The 19,260-nt window shown below is 37.5% G+C and overlaps 1 protein-coding gene across 7 annotated transcripts in view; it reads right to left on the bottom strand.

Moving 5' to 3' along the window:
• The window catches only part of RGS7 (regulator of G protein signaling 7), a 600,338-nt gene that overhangs the window by 34,946 nt on the left and 546,132 nt on the right, over window positions 1-19,260 (bottom strand). For all 7 annotated transcript variants that reach the window (XM_082340984.1, XM_082340986.1, XM_082340980.1 and 4 more), the window contains 5 exons: window positions 9,233-9,307; window positions 4,302-4,400; window positions 3,030-3,091; window positions 1,913-2,023; window positions 549-674 (listed from right to left, as the gene is read on the bottom strand). In XM_082340984.1, coding sequence (XP_082197110.1) covers window positions 549-674; window positions 1,913-2,023; window positions 3,030-3,091; window positions 4,302-4,400; window positions 9,233-9,307 — 473 coding nt within the window. The remainder of the gene's footprint in view (window positions 1-548; window positions 675-1,912; window positions 2,024-3,029; window positions 3,092-4,301; window positions 4,401-9,232; window positions 9,308-19,260) is intronic.

The raw sequence follows: 19,260 nt of genomic DNA, 5'->3' as shown, positions 1-19,260 counted from the left end.
ACAACAGATGGGAAGATGCACACCCCGCCAGCAGGGCTCAGTGAGGTGCTGCTCTCAACTGCCCTGAAGCTGTTTTTAAGTGTACAAAGTAAATGTACTCCATAGTTTTGTTTCAAGTTTTATAGAAGCACTCAATCTCTTTTTCTAGATCTTACTTGAGATGCAATATACAAAGAAGACCAATATTGATAAATAGGTGATATTTTAATTAAACTGCATAAATATTATCAATGATTCCACACTTTGCCAAATACTAGTCTAAGTGTTACACTTCTTTATGCAGGCCATTTCAAATGTGTCAGATTTACATAGTTAAAAGATCAGGAGACAGTGTAAAATAAACCTTTATGAGGAAGGGATAATGTTGGACAAAGTGCTTTGCCTTCATTACCTTTTCTTCTTCCATCAGGAGGCAGAAATTTAATGGGCCCATATCATCATCATGATGTTGGTGGGATAGTAACTGGTCTATCAAGTGCAAAATAACCAGACTCATCACAGGTAGGTCTCTCTTGCATATAGTATAAGATTCAAACAACATGGTTTACCTTAGGTTTTCTGAGCTGAATTCTGACTCTAGAAATTTAAGGAACTGTTCTCTCCCAACTGGATCTTTCAATGCTTCATCCATGCCAAAACCCCATCGTTTTACCCTCTGCTGGCTTGGTTCTTTGCTATAGAAGATAAAACAAAGCCAAATATATTCCTTTCATTACAAATTCTATCTTCTGCTATTATATTTCCCCTCAAAATCATATATGCTTTTAATTTCCAGAAAAAATTTTTCAGAAAAAAAAATCTCTGATTGATGGATCTGCATGAAATTATCATGGGATGAAAGTTAGGTATTAATAATAAAGTCTAACATTTATTAAGCATTAGATGCAAAGAGATGGATTCTCTGTTTTAAATTTTTTCAGCAACTTTATGAGACAGATCCTATTATAATTCTTATTTTAGAAATGAAGAAATTGAGGCAGAAAGAGGGTTATAACTTGCCAATGTTGAACAGGTAATATTCCAGACATTCTGACCCCAGAGCTCAATTTCTTAACCACTACACAATGAAGTCTCATGGTGGCAGGTTGTATTGGAGGAAAATACATTGAGACTCAAAAGACTTAAATCCTGGTTTATGACTCTGCTGTTGATTAAATGTGTGACCTAGTCCTGGTTGAGTCACAACATTTTGGGGTTCCAACTTTCACATGTATAAAATCTAGAATTTAATGGATGAAGAGATCTGTACTTGTCAAGCATTTAAGAACCACTGGATGGAAGAGAAGGTCCATAAATGCAATCTAGAGGAGTGCTGCAGAATACTAAATCCTCACTCTGTAAAGGGGTATGCAATGATCTTTTTATGACTCCATCAAGATTGATGATATAATTCTTCCCTTATATGGCTGATGAAAGAGACCAGGGAGTCTTAAACTGTGCTTTGGTTTTCTTAAGAAGTCAGTCTCTTGTCAGTTTCTCTTAGAGTGTTTTTGGTAAATTCATTTTGTTTTAAAATTGAATTTATAAAGGCATACTTGTATTGGGCTTAAGTAACTATGGATGTAGCATTCATTTTACTTGAATAGATGGGCTTTTGTGGCTATGCAGATTTTCAAGGAAGCTAAAAACAATGAACTAAATTTTAAGAACTAAAGACCCTAACTCTGACTAGTCTACCTTGAAACGCTTGCACCTCTAATTTTTTGTGCCATTCTTTCTGGAAATGCAAATCTAATAGAAATGCAAATATCTAAGGTTCAAAAACCATTACCTTGAACAAGAGCTTTATATCATGGCTAATGTAGACACAGAGTAAACTTACTTTTACATTAGTCAGCCATAAGATTCTTCCTATTTCACTCAAACCCTGAAATAAGTGAAATATTTGGAAGGAACAGGAAATGTCACTTACCTTGCTTCAAGTTCCCAGAAGGTAGTATCATCAGACAACCATGGGTTAGAAGGGTCAGGTGGCACAAGAAACGGGTCATATTCTACATACTGTTCCGTGTAACTTAGCAGACTCGAGAGAAAGAAACATTTTCATTTTCCTTAGTTTTCTGGCTGAGGTTTTATCTGATCTTTGTAAGGGACACAATATAAAAACATCTGGCCAAGGAATCCTTGCTTGCTTATAGAATGAAATCCAGTAGCAGTTTTCATGTTTCAATAACTTTAATGCATCAACTTATTGTGCTTCTTGGAAGACAAATATGGCTAAGGATTCCATCTCTCCCCATGCCTAAGCAATATGAATTAATATCCCTCCATTAAAATGAGGCAAAATGGAAGAGGTCAGTGTGTAAAAGGAAGTGCTAAAGGTCAGTTCCAATCCTTGGTCAACTAGCCCACCCACAGCAGAACAGAGAAGTTTAGCTCAACTTGGAGAAGGGGTTAAATGGAAAATTTTTGTCAAAAGTATTTACAGGAATTAGGTAAAGGGGGAATCACTGACAACAAGTTTTTGAAAAAAAAATCTGTATCTAAAAAAAAACTAAAGGGAAAAAGGAGAGGAAAAAAGTTGGAGAGGTAAGATTTGGCAATGCCCCAAAGTGAAGAACATGCACGCCTTAAAAACAGATTTAAATGAAAAATAGGAAAATATATAAAATCTGAGTTTAATTCAAATTCTGGAGTCATAAAATAACTGAGTAGTGTGAATGTTAAGACGAATTTACAGAGAGCCTCTAAGTTGCCAAAAGGTAACTTAATAAATTGAAAGTTTCATTTCTCCTAGCAGGAGTGAAAAGATTCAACTCCTTGGAATTATCATCTGTGTTTGATTCTGGTTGCACAAAGACTGGACCTCTAGAGACCTAAGATAATAATGATTATTCTGTCATTTGAAGTACAACAAAAGAGCTCTTTGAAAGTTTTCCATGTTCAAAAAGGAAAAGGAAAATAATAATTCTTACAGGGCTCCAATTATTTATAACAATTCTCCTCCCACCAGTTCTCTTACCATATTGAGCGCATTTAATTGTCATATGAAAATTTTTTTATTTATATGGGTGTCTTGCAATACTTACCTATCAGCAACTTTTGACATTTTTAACCGATGTCTATCTAACTGTATTTGCCAATACTTTATCTGAAAAAAGAGATTAAGAAGTAGTTACATTCTCACAATTTTCAGCTCTAAATTCTGATAGACAGCAATTCTAAACAAGAATATGTTCTCAACCAGTAAAATTTCAAAGTCTGTAGAAAAAATCAAACATGAGGGCTTTAAAAGAGTTAACAAAAAATTAAACTCTGTTTGAATGTAAACATAACCAGTATTGCTTTAGAACAGCAGTGAATTTGAACATTCTGTCTGCTTTAACAAAATGTAACTTTATTTTTAAAGTGTTGTAGAAATTTTAAGCATTTATCCAAATCAGAATCATTTCTCCCTCAAACATTAAATTCAGAAAATAAATGTGTTTGTTATTCGCTACTATAATTTCAAAATAAACCCTACTTCCTAATACTAACCCAACAAAAGCATCAGTGATATTTGTTTTAAGAATAATTTTATCAACATTTCAGGACAAATTCTCACATGGACATAATAACACGTGCAAAATTTAAAACTCTCTGAATTACTTTTCCTTCATGGTGACTATAAATATAGTAGAAAAAGTATGTATTACACAATTGATAAACCATGTTACAATAAAATATTAGGGGAAAATAAGCAAAAGGAGAAAAAGTCCCATGACCTAACTAACCAAGAGATTTAACTTTGATTTGATATGAGACCCTTGGTGTTCGCTTTGAAATATTACTTGGAGCCAACGCTATTGATCAATGTATGAAACAAGAAACAATACATACCATGACTGTTCGTCAGTGCTAATGAGGGAAAACTTCAAGAGGCTTATAGATATCAGTACTGCAGAAACAAGATTAAGCACTCTTTTGTGAAGATATGTCACATGACTGGAGGTGGAAAACACATGATCTAATGTCACCAACCTCTTGTCTTCTCATTCTTTAAGACAGAGTTCTGGAGTATAAAATAACTCTTAATAATGGAGGCACCTATAAATCAGTGTGTGTAATTTTTAGAAATTGGTTAGAGGAAAAAGGATTTGGGGAATTAAAGAGTGAAGAGTTTTGAAAACTATCTCCATATACTGATACATTTTCAAGTGACTACATATCTTAAAATTACCTTTTCACTACAAATCTATATGAAACAGTCAATCCTAAAAATCAGTTTTTAAAATACCTACTATTAACATCAACATCTGGTCTTCATACCTGCTACTCTGTAACCCATGTACCCTGTAAACCATTATTATGGGTTGACTCACCTGTTGTTGTAACTCATCTTCTGTTGGAGGTTTAGTTTCTGGTGTGGGTGTGTGGGTAGGACTGTGACTTCTAATATCATTTTGAAGACCATAGACAGACTATATTAAAATAAAAACAAAATATGTTAGGACAAAATACCATTATAGTCACAGACTTTCTAAACGGTAGTTTCATGTTATATATCCAGTAAGGTAACTCAAAGCTTTGCTGCATATTGGATTAAGCTTCTTATCAAAATTCAAAAGGCACTGCTATCGTAAATGCTATCACAAATATGGATGTAAAATAGAAGCACAGCTTTTTGGCAAAAATACGTGGTTAGATTAACTGACAGGATAATTGATTATATGAAAAAAACTAGCTTAGTGTGATAAGTGTGGGGGTGGGCTGAGACTACTAAGTTGGGGAATGACAACACAACACAACATCTAATACGTAGTGATTTCAGAATAAAATAGAGGTGGATATAGAATAGAATAAAAATGTAATAAGCCAAAAAAGCGTAAAAATAATCTGATTGTTTTACATAGTAAAGGAATGGAGTACTAAGGAGAGAAACTAAGTTAAGAATTCCATTGCTGATTTGGTCTCTGATGGTACGATAAAGACACTCCAGAGTGCTCCTACTTTCCCATCTCAAAATTGGGTTATTTACCTTACAATACTGGCCTTGTCATTTGGTTCCATTGGGTGCCATTTGCAAACATCAGTGACCCCTAAGGTTTTGCACATCTTTGAAATTCTTAATGTCCCAGTGCTTCTTTACTATTTTGTCAAAAGGTTAAACCTGCTATTTAGGAATGCTCTATTTTGAGAAAGACCCATAGTATATATAAATAAAGATCTGGGGACTTAAAGGGACAAAAATTTATTCCCAACTGAAGGTGAGACATCTCACATGTCAACTCAAGGAAGAGGCCAAATTAATTTTTTGTTTAAATTCAAAGTATTATTACTTTAAAATAAAGAACTTAATGTAGCTACTCAGCACTTTTTCTTTGGACATGAGGATGAAGGATGAGGACATGATAAAGTTTCATGAGCCCCACAGAATTAAAGTTACCAAATAGTGGAAAGAAACTATTGAAATCAGCAGAGGGTAGATGCTTAACCAAGCCAATTTTCAGGCCCATCACCAACCTTACCAGTAACTCTAAATTCAAATGTGTTTTGTTAACTGACCTGTTTTCACTTGGACTCCACCTCTTCTTAATGTTAACCTTTTGGCTCTATACCTGGGCCCTTTTTCCTTGTGACTCCCCGCTATTTTGCTCTTAGCCCATCTTTAACATATTTGACTTGGTTTTCAGACTATCTTTGGTAGGTCCTTCAATCTTCCCTCCTTTGCCATAGTCCCAGTCTCATGAAACTCAATTCTTGTTACTGAGCATACATTTCAACCCAAGGAGTAGCACATATGCTGTGAATTAATTATTAACAGGACTGAACTAAATGGATTGGACTGTTTCTTTTTCTTTCCTTTTGGCATTTATTCAACGTTTATTGAACACCTACTATATGCTGGACATAATGCTAAGCATTAGGGATATAGACATAAACAAAAATAGGTATGCTTCCTCTTTCATTGGAACTCACAACCTAAAGGTTACACAAGAATCACACAAATAAACATGATTAAAACTGCGATAAGTATCATGAAAGAAAAGAATGACAAAAGCATAGTGCCTAGAACATAAGGAGACTTAATTTCCACTGAAGAAACAGAAAAGGCCTGCATGAACTACTACTAGTTGCGTTTGAGGCTAATTAAATAACATAACCCTCTGAACTCTGAAATAATGGCTGAGGTGGCTATTTTAAAATTAGGCAAGTGAAAGATCACTAATAATGAAACAATCGTACTTTCCAATGTCTGCTATTTTTTCAGTTGTCTCACGCTAATTTTTGATAAAGAAAATAAAAAAGATTCTAAGGTGTGAACTTTCCATTCTTGCTTACATTGGTTTAATTACTTAAAGTTCTTTAATAAGAATCTCTAGTTCATGTAAAAAAATGCTTTTAAGACAAGATAGTTGAAAGTTCTAACAGTAAGTTTTTTGGTTAAGATTTAAAATAATTTAAAAGATTTCTAGAAAAATTCTAGAAAAGTTCTAGAAAAATCCACAATTTATGGTGTCATAGAAGTAAAATGATCCATAAATTATCTTCTAGCTCTACATTTCTATGATTATTTCAATATGCATGCATTTCATATCATCTTCATGAAGTTCTATATAAGACCCAAGCCACTGGGCAGTGTTGTTTCAAGTAGTCTTCCAGCAGCCTGGCCACTGGCTCTGAGGTTACTGGGAAGTTTCCTTTTTAGTCTTGCATGTAAGTAAACATCATGAATTCTCCCTTTCATGATTCAGGAACCAGTGATAGCTGGACCCAGATAGCTTCATTTTCTGGGGACCAGTGATAGCTTTTAACTTTGATTCTTGGCTAGAGTGAAAATAGCCATGAATAATGCAATTTTATGTTCAGGGCTTAATTTATGGGTAAAGGAGGTAAGAAAATTGATCCTGTTTTGGCTGACAAGTTATGAGGATCATTTGCAATGTAAGAGGATTTGCATTTTTTAGAAAAATGAAATGTATTAGAAATCTTGGCACAGGGTGGGTAAGGCTAGAGAGAAAGATAAATAAAATTTTCTCAGTGTCTTAATATTTGCAGATGGGGGAAAATCAAATTAACTAATTGGGATCCATTTTGAATTTTAATAGCAAAGGTAATTACTAAACCAAGATGCTTTGACTTGATTAACACAGCTTTTATTCCCCAGGGTGCCTGGATCAGCACTTTTCATATGTAGTATCATCCAAATGAATACTGAATAGGTTATTCATTAAATGAAACGGATTTGACTTTCTACTTAAATCTGTTCATATGTGATTTCACTTTACATTTCAGAAGAGATCTAAGAAAATTCTCTCCTACTGTTTTTTTTTTTGGTCAAGGGGAGGGGACTTTAAAATAAGAACTAAAGAGTGCAGGAAGCTTTTATGCCTTTCTATGTGGAGTGGAATTTCTGGGATTTTTTCTAACTGGTGATGGGGGAGGGAATATTTCTCTTTCCTTTGGATTCTCAGCTCAACTGGAGAATGATTGTGACCATGTCTGATGCCATGTGGAGGAAGCCAGTGCAGACGGAGGGCAGAGAAAGGAGACTAGAGAAGAATGAGAGAGAGCTCTGCCTGTGTCTGAGTCCCTGCATCCAGTAATATCCAGGGCTAACTCTGCTCTGGCCTACTCCCAGGGTTTTAGACTATTCCACTCTTTTATCTATTTTGAGCAGAGTTTCTCTTGCCTGCAAGTTTATTTCACTTCTTACTTAAAACACTTTTGTGCTGCTCTAAGATATGAATAATTTATCCCATTTTATAACACACTAAAATTTAAATTTCCACATTTTGCATATGGAAGCAAAGAAATACCCATATTTTCATGTATAAACAGCTATAAACACTGCAAACTAATGCTTCCCAAATTTTCAAAAAGAATGATGCAATGTGAAGCACTGGTAAGATATCATCACTGAGTGCAGTGCTAAAGGGAGAGTGTAAAAAATTATTAATCTTTAAGTTCTATCTCATCAATCCATATACTTTTTCTTCTGAATCAGAGCATAGCTCTCTTGGTGTCTGTTGTGGGGGAAGTGACACAAAGTAATGTATTTTGAACTCTTCAAAATTCAGAAAGTGGAGAGAAGTGGCTTAATGTACTTTGGGAGAGCTGATAGATTTTTGAATTTGGTTCCACAAAGCTAGTCCCGGTACACTCAGGCCATGCTGTGAGCAGAGGATGAGAGGACCTGAGTAGGGCTGATCATAAGAGAGAGGGGCCAATAGGCTTGCTTTGGTCTGGCTTTGCCTCTTTTTCTCAGAGATATGCTAGGGGCAAAAGCTTTTGAGCACCTCATCTGAATGGATTTTATGGCACTTTTCCTGTGGCTTCTTTATCCTAACATCAAGATAAACTGTCTTACAAGAAAGAAAAGGTACTTGGACCATATTGGGGCCTTTGAACATAATGCTATGTTTCTAGGGATGGAAGAAGAAGACATTAAGAAATAAGACTACAAAAAAAATGTTTAGTACCTGATGCTGGGACACATATCCTGGAAAGTGCTGCATAAGTAAAAAGCTACAGAAGAGAAGGTCTTGAAATTTGTGGGATGCTTTGATCTAGTGGCACTGACCTTCGGCTGGGTCCTCAGAGTGATTGCTATAGGCCAGACATTCTTATGTGCATCAACCATTTTTTATGGAATAAATAAAAATGCCTTCTACATGTATGTGTTACTTGAAGAAAATGTAGATACTTCTGCTATGTGTTTTCAAGCAATTATATTAAATGTCATTGAATTCAGAATAGCACTTTGTTTTTATTACATACTTCCTCACATAAGAGATCCTGAACCTACAACCACTATTCTATAGTTGTGTCACTATAAATTAAATTCTGATGTTAAAACGTGGTCCTCATACGATACCTACAATTAAACATCTTTATGATGATGTCTTTTTTTCTTCATATTTTTCTCTAACAAGGTCCTTCTCTCATGAGTACCACTTTTTCTCAGATAATCTCTACCTACTTTTCCTCATTTCCTGGGCTCTGAAAGAGATACCTTTTTCTGTTAATGGCTCTTCTCTCAGCATCCTTTCCCTTTCACAGCCACCCCACCACACTTTGGGACCTTGGCACACTTGAGAATCTGGACGGGGGCTATTTCCTGGGGACAGAGGAACTGACAGAAGCCCAGGGCTTGAACTTCCAGATTTTCTTCCAGTCAAGCAACAAGGAAGAGCAGGGAAGATACTAGAAGGTACTCATGAAATGGAAGAAGAGGGTTTTTTTGTGTGTTTGACATCCTCTAAACAGTCCAGCACATTACCAACGTCAGCACAACAAACATCAATTTTACCTTTCGTGTTTTGTGTGGATTTCTCATTCTGGATGACTTCTTAATGTCCACTTCAGTGGTATTTACGCATCCAGGCTAGAAATGGAAAACAGAGAGACAAAGGAATCTTTGGGTGTAAAGTTTTTGATCAGTGCACTCACTCTCCAGAACCTGAGCAAATGCTGTGATGACACAAGTCCCTGGCCACCCTTTTCAAATGGCCAGAGCCACTTCTCTCAGCAGTAGCCAGTGATGAAATACTTTGCACTCTTTTACTCCTCAAGTTTAAAAGTCTTCAGATACCATTCTAGAATAACTCCCAGAGAAACAGGAAAAAGAAATACAAGAGATTTGCATGTGAAAGTGGGTGTTAGTATTATTAGCAGCTGCTAACCCAACAGATTTAGAGCAAGGGTGTCCAGAGACTAAATGGGGTGATACCCCCAGCTGATACCTGCATTCAACTTCACTCAGAGTATGCCCTCTCTGATGACGAAGACACTGATGGTTCCTTGCTTCTCCTAAGTTAGAAATCCAATGGCATTCAGTTGAACCAGCTCATATCCCAGAGTAATTTTTCTACAATGATTCATGAAATCCAGTGACTTGGAATATTTGTTTTCTATAGACAGAATGTGCAATGGAGTTAATGGTTAAAATGAGGAAGATGAAGAAAGCAAATGGGAATCAATATACCATGCTTCTCAGGAATTCCTGACTTTCTTTTTTGTTTCCCACAGGCAGGTGAACCCCTTTAAAACAGGGTGGATTGGAGGAAAAGGGTGGACAGCCTGCTCCTTGTTTTTTGACAACCACAGAAGTGTCATTTTGCCAGATTTATCATTCTGTTGCAAAGAAACAAAGAGCTGTAAAGCTTCTGTTTCATTTGGAGAAGAAGAGAGGAAGAGGGAGGGAGGAAGAAAAGAGAGAGAAAAAGGAAGAGGGAGGAGTAGAAAGGGAAGAGGAATAGAAAGAGAGAGGAGGTAGGGGAGAGAAAATATGAATCAGGAAACAGAAGAAAGGAGACTTAAAAATACTTGGGATCTTGGGCTTCCCTGGTGGCGCAGCGGTTGAGAATCTGCCTGCCAATGCAGGGGACACGGGTTCGAGCCCTGGTCTGGGAAGATCCCACATGCCGCGGAGCAGCTGGGCCCGTGAGCCACAATTACTGAGCCTGCGCGTCTGGAGCCTGTGCTCCGCAACGAGAGGCCGCGACAGTGAGAGGCCTGCGCACCGCGATGAAGAGTGGCTCCCGCTTGCCGCAACTAGAGAGAAAGCCCTCGCACAGAAACAAAGACCCAACACAGCCAAAACTAAATAAATACATTAATTAAAAAAAAAACAAAAACAAAAACAAAAAAACAAGCTCACTCTGCATCCTGGGTCTCTAGCTTAAAAAAAAAAAAAAAATACTTGGGATCTTAAATCTAGAAAGGTCCTCAGATATCACTTATCCTTTAGAAGTGATTGGAAGTTAGCAGTTACATGGTTGTGTTTCCTTTACTTTCAAGTTTTGATACAGGATGTAGGGCTCTCTGGTACTAGAAAAATTTATTACATTGCACATCTCTGCTCAATTTCTCTATTTTTCCCCCACAGATTGAAAGATCATTAAAACATCAGTTATCCTTGAAAGTGACTCCAGAGAAAATATGGACGTGGAAAAAATCCTTTTGAGGAGTTGGGATGGGGTGGAGGGAAAGGCAAAAGGCAGCACTGATGTGATTAGGGAAATAAGCAGTTCTCGACAAGCACTGGTTAGCAATAGGGATTAGCTCTTTGTATAATGAGGACATAGGACATTTTCCTTAAAGAACTCTCCCCTGATAGTACAACCATCGTGACAAAACTCCACCATAATGTTGTAAGGGATAAAGAAGTAAATGAAGAAATCATTTTTTTCTTTGTAGGTTATATGTGAAATATATATACTATAATACACTGCCCTATAAACATTAAATAAACTATAAATTTGGTTTGCATATCTATTTAAGAATAGAAATAGCTGGTTTAGCACCGTGGTCTGCTTGGAAGTGTAGGAGGAAGGAAGAGCACCCTCCTGGGTGAGACTTATTACTACCTGACACTGAGCAATTCACTTAAACTTTATCAGCATGAGGCTGATCAATATATGATATTCTGATCTAATTTTCTGTGGTTGGTCTAGGCATAAGTATGTTTTAGCCTCCCCACCAACTGCTCCCCACCTGGTGATTTTAATATGCAGCCAGGAGTCATAACCATTGATCTAGAAGTAACAAAGATAATGTTTTAAAACATGAACAATGTGTGTTCATTTCCTATTCAACTTCCATTTCCTTGCAGCCTTCCACCCCTAAGCTCATTAGGGAAGTGTAGGCAGTGAAATTCTTTAAGCTCTCATCGATATATCAAGAGCCAAGCGTGGCAAGATAGATCATAGGAGATTTTCTTCTATACATTAAGGAGTGGGATAAATGAGGATATGATATACAGGAAAAGGAAGGCATGTCCCTCTGTGACCAGGGGAAAAAAAGAAATAAAGGTAAGAGGCAGCACTCAACAGGTGTCCTCTTTTTCCTCCTCTGGAGAAGAAACCCCAGAGGGAAAGAAAAGAGTTATAGAAATGGTCAGACAATTATGAGGGAGCCTGTAATGTGTGGGTGGTATAGCTAGTCCCATTTATATACCTAGAAGAATCGCCACATGCCATCACAGCCAACATGAATCTTTACAATTGGAGTTGGCAAGAGAGATGGCAAGAGCCTGAAATAGTGTTTCCTGAGGCTTGTATACAGCAGGCAAGAGACCCAGAGTTTGTTGCATGCCTCAGTAGTAAAGGAGGCAGAAGTTCTGACAAGATTAACAGATGGATGGGAGCCTAAGGTTGAGACCAAGGCCGAGGTGTGCAGGGGTTTTACACTGGGAGCAAATGTCTGGAACACAAACTCCAGCAGTGAGTGCCCAGAAATGAGATGGTACCCCCATGATAGCAGTCCTAGGAATAGACTCCATTGACCTAGCTAAAGCAGAAATCAGAAAGAAGCCAGAAGATCATATAAAAATAAAACATTTGTACCCCAAACTGCTATCAAAAACAACCTTGCATAGCAGCAGGGAGAGGTGGAAAAAAAATTGAAAGTGTGATCACTTATCCAAAAGTTTCCTAGCAGATGATTTAAATGACTGTATCATGCAGAGCACACACATTGAAAACTATCTTTCAAATGGGTTTCTGAGAAAAATTGGCCAATTATAAAAAATACAGAAAATATATTTTCTTTATGCACATGAGGAGTCTGAACTAATAGAACTTGAAAACTCCTTCTGTTATAAGCTAGAATTCTAAATCAATCATACTTCATACCAAGTCATACCAAATGGGTATTGACAAATGGCCCCAGAAATTGTGTCAACCACTGAAGGCACGAAGAGGAAAGATTGTTTTTCCTCGCATAAGAATGTATCTGACTTCAGTCTCAAAAAGAATTAGAATTTTCATTTTCAGAGTTAAAAGAGTATGGCCTTTCAAATTATGTTAATGAGCCATTAGCAGACATCTAAAATTCTATTTGAACCAATTCTTAACACCATTAATCAGCAAATTAATAAGAAGGCATTGATCCTAAAAGTAAACATTATTAGAAGACTGAACCCTGAGGTAATGTCCCATAACTCTGCTCCCATTCCAGGCTAATGAAATATGCCAGTTCAAAATTTTTTGCTAATGGCAAAATGGTTAAAAAAAATGGTTAAAATAATAAACTGGACCTGGGATGCATGTCTCAGTGACCTTCCAGCTTCCTTTCATTTCTAAAGAGCCTCTTAGGACAGCTAATGCTTAGACAGATCTCTGGTACCTAAGTCAAATAGGGGATTCTTGAATATTAAAAAAGCTTAGATGCCCAAAGTCGTCTAGTATATTTCTGAATAATTAAGGTCATGACCTAGTGTTGATACTTGCAAAATAACTGCTTTCAGAAATCAGGCATTGTGGTGAATGAAATACAGCAATACATTTTTCTGGGAATTTTAAAATAATTTTAAGAAAATTTATTTCTGTATCTAATTGTCAGATCTAGTGATAAATGGTAAGATATAAAAATGAAGGTTGACCATACCTCAATATTCTGTTAATATAATAAGGATGCCAGACAGATGAATCATTGCAATGTAGGAGCATAAGGACTGGACAGAAGTTGGCAGAGGGCATTACACAACAACAGAACATTTCAGACCTCCATTCTTATGTACATTCTGTTCGTCCTCACCAATACGGCAGATAAATATTTTTAAAATTTTTGCTTTTAAGCAATTTTAATCACAATAAGACCTTGTTGGCCTTGGTATTTTAAAAAGGCAGTTATCTTTTTGAAGCATATATAATATATACCACTAGCTGCCAGCAGATCCACTTGAAACGTTATGCATAAATTATTTTTCTGAACTACAAAACATATCCTCCCAATAAGATATAAATAACGTTACCATTATCAAGTAGGCACTCAGTAAAAATGTTCAAATATGTACTATTTTACATATATAATATTAAGTACACAGTATTGTTGGATTTAAGGAATAATAAAGTTGTATTTACATTGGCCTAGAAAAGAAGCATACATTATTTCTAGTAATTCAAGGATGAATTTATTTTCGACAGAACTAAGCTGTGTTGTAACATTACTATAATACTATTTATTAAAAGTAGAATTTAATGTCTTGGAATCCATTCCTGAAGGGGCAAAATGATCATAATATTGAGAAATATTACTGCCATAGCATTCATTTAAGTGTCTTAATGAGTTGTAAAACAGAAGCTGGGATTCTTTTTTTTTTTTTTTAATTTATTATTTATTTTTGGCTGTGTTGGGTCCCCGTTTCTGAGCAAGGGCTTTCTCTAGTTGCGGCAAGAGGGGGCCACTCTTCATCGCGGTGTGTGGGCCTCTCACCATAGCGGCCTCTCCCTCTGCGGAGCACAGGCTCCAGACGCGCAGGCTCAGTAGTTGTGGCTCACGGGCCCAGCCGCTCCGCGGCACGCGGGATCTTCCCAGACCTGGGCTCGAACCCGTGTACCCTGCATTGGCAGGCAGATTCTTAACCACTGCGCCACCAGGGAAGCCCAGAAGCTGGGATTCTTGCTTTCATTATTGATGTTTTATTTAAAAGCATCTAAAAATCATTTATTTCCTCTCATGACATAATGCATTTTTATTAGTTGTAGTGGAAGGCACACTTGTTTTCAGGATAACTTAGGAAGTCTTAAGGATCCTTAGTGAAGAGCAGCACTATTAATAGTAATGGAGGGGCTTCCCCGGTGGCACAGTGGTTGAGAATCCGCCTGCCAATGCAGGGGACACAGGTTCGAGCCCTGGTCTGGGAAGATCCCACATGCCGCGGAGCAACTAAGCTCGTGTGCCACAACTACTGAGCCTGTGCTCTAGAGCCCGTGAGCCACAACTACTGAGCCCGTGTGCCGCAACTACTGAAGCCCATGCGCCTAGAGCCCATGCTCCACAATGAGAGAAGCCACTGCAATGAGAAGCCCGCGCACCGCAATGAAGAGTAGCCCCCGCTCGCCACAACTAGAGAAAGCCCGCGTGCAGCAACGAAGACCCAACATGGCCAAAAATAAATAAATAAATAAAATAAATTAAAAAAAAATAGTAATGGAGAACAACTGTCTTTAAATTCAATCAACTGTAGCTGATGTGTAACTGGGCAAAACAATGTCCTAAGTGACAAATAAGTGGAGATTTAAGAATGAGGTGGCATATAGAGCTGATAGTAAGGGATACACATATTCCTGGAAATTTAAAAATCAGACATGACTCTGGGAAAATTAAAATTTTGAATATATTTAATTACTGGTTCAAATACAATTAAATTATTGAAAATGATTTGTCCTTCTGTAACACTGTACTAGTTTTAAAAATTCAATTTGCAATGTATTGTATCTCAATTAAAATGATCCCTTACTCTTATACAAAGTAATTCTAGATTTTTGAAGTGTTCAACCTCAGGATATTTTTTTAAAGAGCCAATTCAAGTTTTTCTTTCTGTTTTGGGCACTTGCCAATTGATTTAGCTTCTGATTCTTTCAGCCTTGCTGACCCACCCATTTACTAAACGCTAAACACAAACTGAAAGAAGTTGTTTGTGGCAATTACCCTGGAATTCCTTCCATTCACGTCCCTCTATAATATTTACCCATTTGATTCCTACTCAATCTTATTTGTTGGCTATAGATTCTTAATTAAGTAATCCTACTTCAATGTATTTTATGAATGAATTTCACATGTCAAGAGGTACGAGGAAGTCTGTTGTAGCAGAGGGGAGGGAAATGTACCATGACACTTTGGAGTCGTGGAAAGTGGTTAAGTTAGGTAGAAATTATAGACCATGGTAAAACCTTTGGTTCAGTTCTAAACACAACTGGAAGTCATTGGAGGGTTTTAAACATGAAAGTGACTTGGTATGCTTTAGATTTTTAAAAGCTCACTCAAGCTTTATGTCTTTCACAAAAATGGACCGAAATGTAAAATGCTAAACTATAAGACTCCTAGAGGATAACATAGAAGAAAATCTAGGTGATGTTGGGTTTGGTGATGACTTTATAAATACAACAGCAAAGGCACAATCCATGAAAGAAATAATTGATCAATTGAACTTCAATAAAATTACAAATTTCTGGGGGCTCAGTTAAGATGGCAGAGTAGGAGGATGTGGAGTTTGCATCTCCTCACAACTAGGGCACCTAACAGGCACTGGTTGGGGACCTCGGACACCTAAGGGGACAAGAGGAACCCCCAAGTGACCGGGTAGGACATGCGGGAGAGCAAGGGGGAAGGAGAAGTGGAGGCGGAATGGGACCAGCACCCTGAGGGGTGGCTGGGGAAGGGGAGGGGTTCCCACACTCAGAGGGGCCCACTCACCATGAGGGAATCAACAGGGACGGGGAGAAAACCTTGGGGAATCAGAGGATTGGAAGGGAACGTGGCCAGTGTTTCCCCTGCCCACTTGGGCCCCATGGAGCCTGCTTGGGCACTGGGCCTGATCCTCCACACTCCAAGGCCCCCCAGGCCGAGCAGAGCCTAAAATCTACCACCCAACACCCCCAGGGCATTTTCCAACTGTGAGCGTCCTGAGCCTAGGCCCCTCCCCTGCCTAAGCCCCATCCCCCACAGCCAAGGCCTTTTCTGGCTTCTTTTTTTCTACTGTGGTTCTGTTTTACCTTGTTGTTGTTTCATTTATATATTTTTTCTAATATATTTTTTGCTTTATTAATTTTATTTTTTATTCTTTGTTACTGTTATACTCCTTTTTTTTGGCTGCCTCACATGGCTTGTGGGATCTTGGTTCACAAACTGGGGGTCGAGCCTGAGCTCCTGTGGTGGGAGCACCAAGTCCAAACCACTGGACTAACAAAGAACCTCAGACCCCAGGGAATATTAATCAAAGTGAGGTCTCTTGGAAGTCATCACCTCAGCACCAAGACCCAGCTCTACCCAACTGCCAGTAAACTCCAATGCTGGAAGCCTCAGGCCAAACAACCAGTTAGACAGGAACACAGGCCCATCCATCAAAGAAAATGAGATGGCAAAAACATATGTTACAGACGAAGGAGCAAGGTAAAAACCCAAAAGACCAAATAAATGAAGAGGAAATAGGCAACCTACCTGAAAAAGAATTCAGAGTAATGACAGTAAAGATGATCCAAAATCTCAGAAAAAGAATGCAGGCACGGATTGAGAAAATATAAGAAATGTTGACAAAGATCTAGAAGAACTAAATAACAAACAAACAGAGATGAACAACACAATAACTGAAATGAAAAGTACACTAGAAGGAATCAACAGTAGAATAACTGAGGCAGAAGAACGAATAAGTGAGTCAGAAGATACACTGGTGAAATAACTGCTGAGGAACAGAATAAAGAAAAAAGAATGAAAAGAATTGAGGACAGTCTCAGAGACATGTGGGACAACATTAAACATCAACTTTCAAATTATAGGGGTCCCAGAAGAAGAAGAGAAAGAGAAAGGGCATGAAAAAATATTTGAAGAAGTCATAGTTGAAAAATTCCCTAACTTGGTAAAGGAAATAGCTACCCAAGTCCAAGAAGTGCAGAGATTCCCATACAGCATAAACCCGAGGAGAACCACACCAAGTCACATAGTAATCAAACTAACAAAAATTAAATTCAAAGAAAAAATATTAAAAGCAGCAAGGGAAAAGCAACAAATAACAAACAAGGGAAATCCCCATAAGGTTATCAGCCGATCTTTCAGCAGAAACTCTGCAGGCCAGAAGGGAGTGGCAAGGTATATTTAAAGTGTTGAAAGGGAAAAACCTACAACAAAGATTACTCTACCCAGCAAGGATCTCATTCATATACAACAGAAAGATCAAAAGCTTCACAGAGAAGCAAAAGCTAACAGAATTCAGTACCACCAAACCAGCTTTAAAACAAATGCTAAAGGAACTTCTCTAGGCAGGAAACACAGGAGAAGTTAAAGACCTACAATAACAAACCCAAAACAATTAAGAAAATGGTAATAGGAACATACATATTGATAATTACCCTGAATGTAAATGGATTAAATGCTCCAACCAAAAGACACAGACTAGCTGAATAGATACAAAAACAAGGCCCATATATATGCTGTCTACAAGAGACCCACTTCAGACCTAGGGACACATAAGACTGAAAGTAAAGGGATGGAAAAAGATATTTCATGAAAATGGAAATCAAAAGAAAGCTGGAGTAGCAATACTCATATCAGATAAAGTACACTTTAAAATAAAATCCATTACAAGAGATAAGGAAGGACACTATGTAATGATCAAGGGATCAATCCCAGAAGAAGATATAACAGTTACAAATGTTTATGCACCCAAAATAGGAGCACCTCAATACATAAGGCAAATGCTAATAACCATAAAAGGGGAAATCAACCGTAACACAATAATAGTGGAGGACTTTAATACCCCAATTACACCAATGGACAGATCATCTAGATGGTAAATAAATACGGAAACACAAGCTTTAAATGACACAATAGGGACTTCCCTTGTGGCACAGTGGTTAAGAATCCGCTGGCCAATGCAGGGAACACAGGTTCGAGCCCTGGTCTGGGAAGATCCCACATGCCACGGAGCAACTAAGCTCGTGCACCACAACTACTGAGCCTCCGCTCTAGAGCCCACGAGCCACAACTAGTGAGACCATGTGCCACAACTACTGAAGTACATGTGCCTAGAGCCCATGCTCTGCAACAAGGGAAGCCACCTAGAGCCTGTGCACCGCAACAAAGAGTAGCCCGAACTCGCCGCAACTAGAGAAAGCCCGCACGCAGCAATGCAGCCAAAAAATAAATAAATAATTAATTAAATTTATTAAAACAAATAAATAAATGATGCAATAAACCAGATAGATTTAATTGATAGTCATAGGACATATCACCCAAAAGCGGAAGAATACACTTTCTTCTCAAATGCACACAGAACATTCTCCAGGACAGATCACATCTTGGGTCACAAGTCAAGCCTCAGAAAAATTAAAGAAATTTGAAATCATATCAAGCATCTTTTCTGACCACATGCTATGGAATTAGAAATCAATTACAGGAAAAAACTAAAAAACACAAACACATGGAGGTTGAACAGTGCACTGCTAAATAACCAAGAGATCACTGAAGAAATCAAAGAGGAAATTTAAAAATACATAGAAACAAATGATAATAAAAATATTGTGACCCAAAACCTATGGGATGCAGCAAGAGCAGTTCTAAGAGGGAAGTTTACAACAATTCAATATCACCTCAAGAAACAAGAAAAATCTCAAATAAACAATATAACCTTACACATAAAGCAACTAGAGAAAGAAGAAAGAAAACACAAAGTTAGTAAAAGGAAAGAAACCATAAAGATCAGAGTAGAAATAAATGAGATAGAAACGAAGAAAACAATAGCAAAGATCAATAAAACTAAAAGTTGGTTCTTTGAGAAGAAAAACAAAATTGATAAACCTTTAGCCTGACTCATCAAGAAAAAAAAGGGAGAGGACTCAA

The sequence above is a fragment of the Balaenoptera borealis genome (assembly GCF_965194805.1).
Source record: "Balaenoptera borealis genome assembly, chromosome: 1".
In the NCBI taxonomy this organism is placed as follows: domain Eukaryota; kingdom Metazoa; phylum Chordata; class Mammalia; order Artiodactyla; family Balaenopteridae; genus Balaenoptera; species Balaenoptera borealis.
This window is presented reverse-complemented; position numbering and strand designations above follow the sequence as displayed.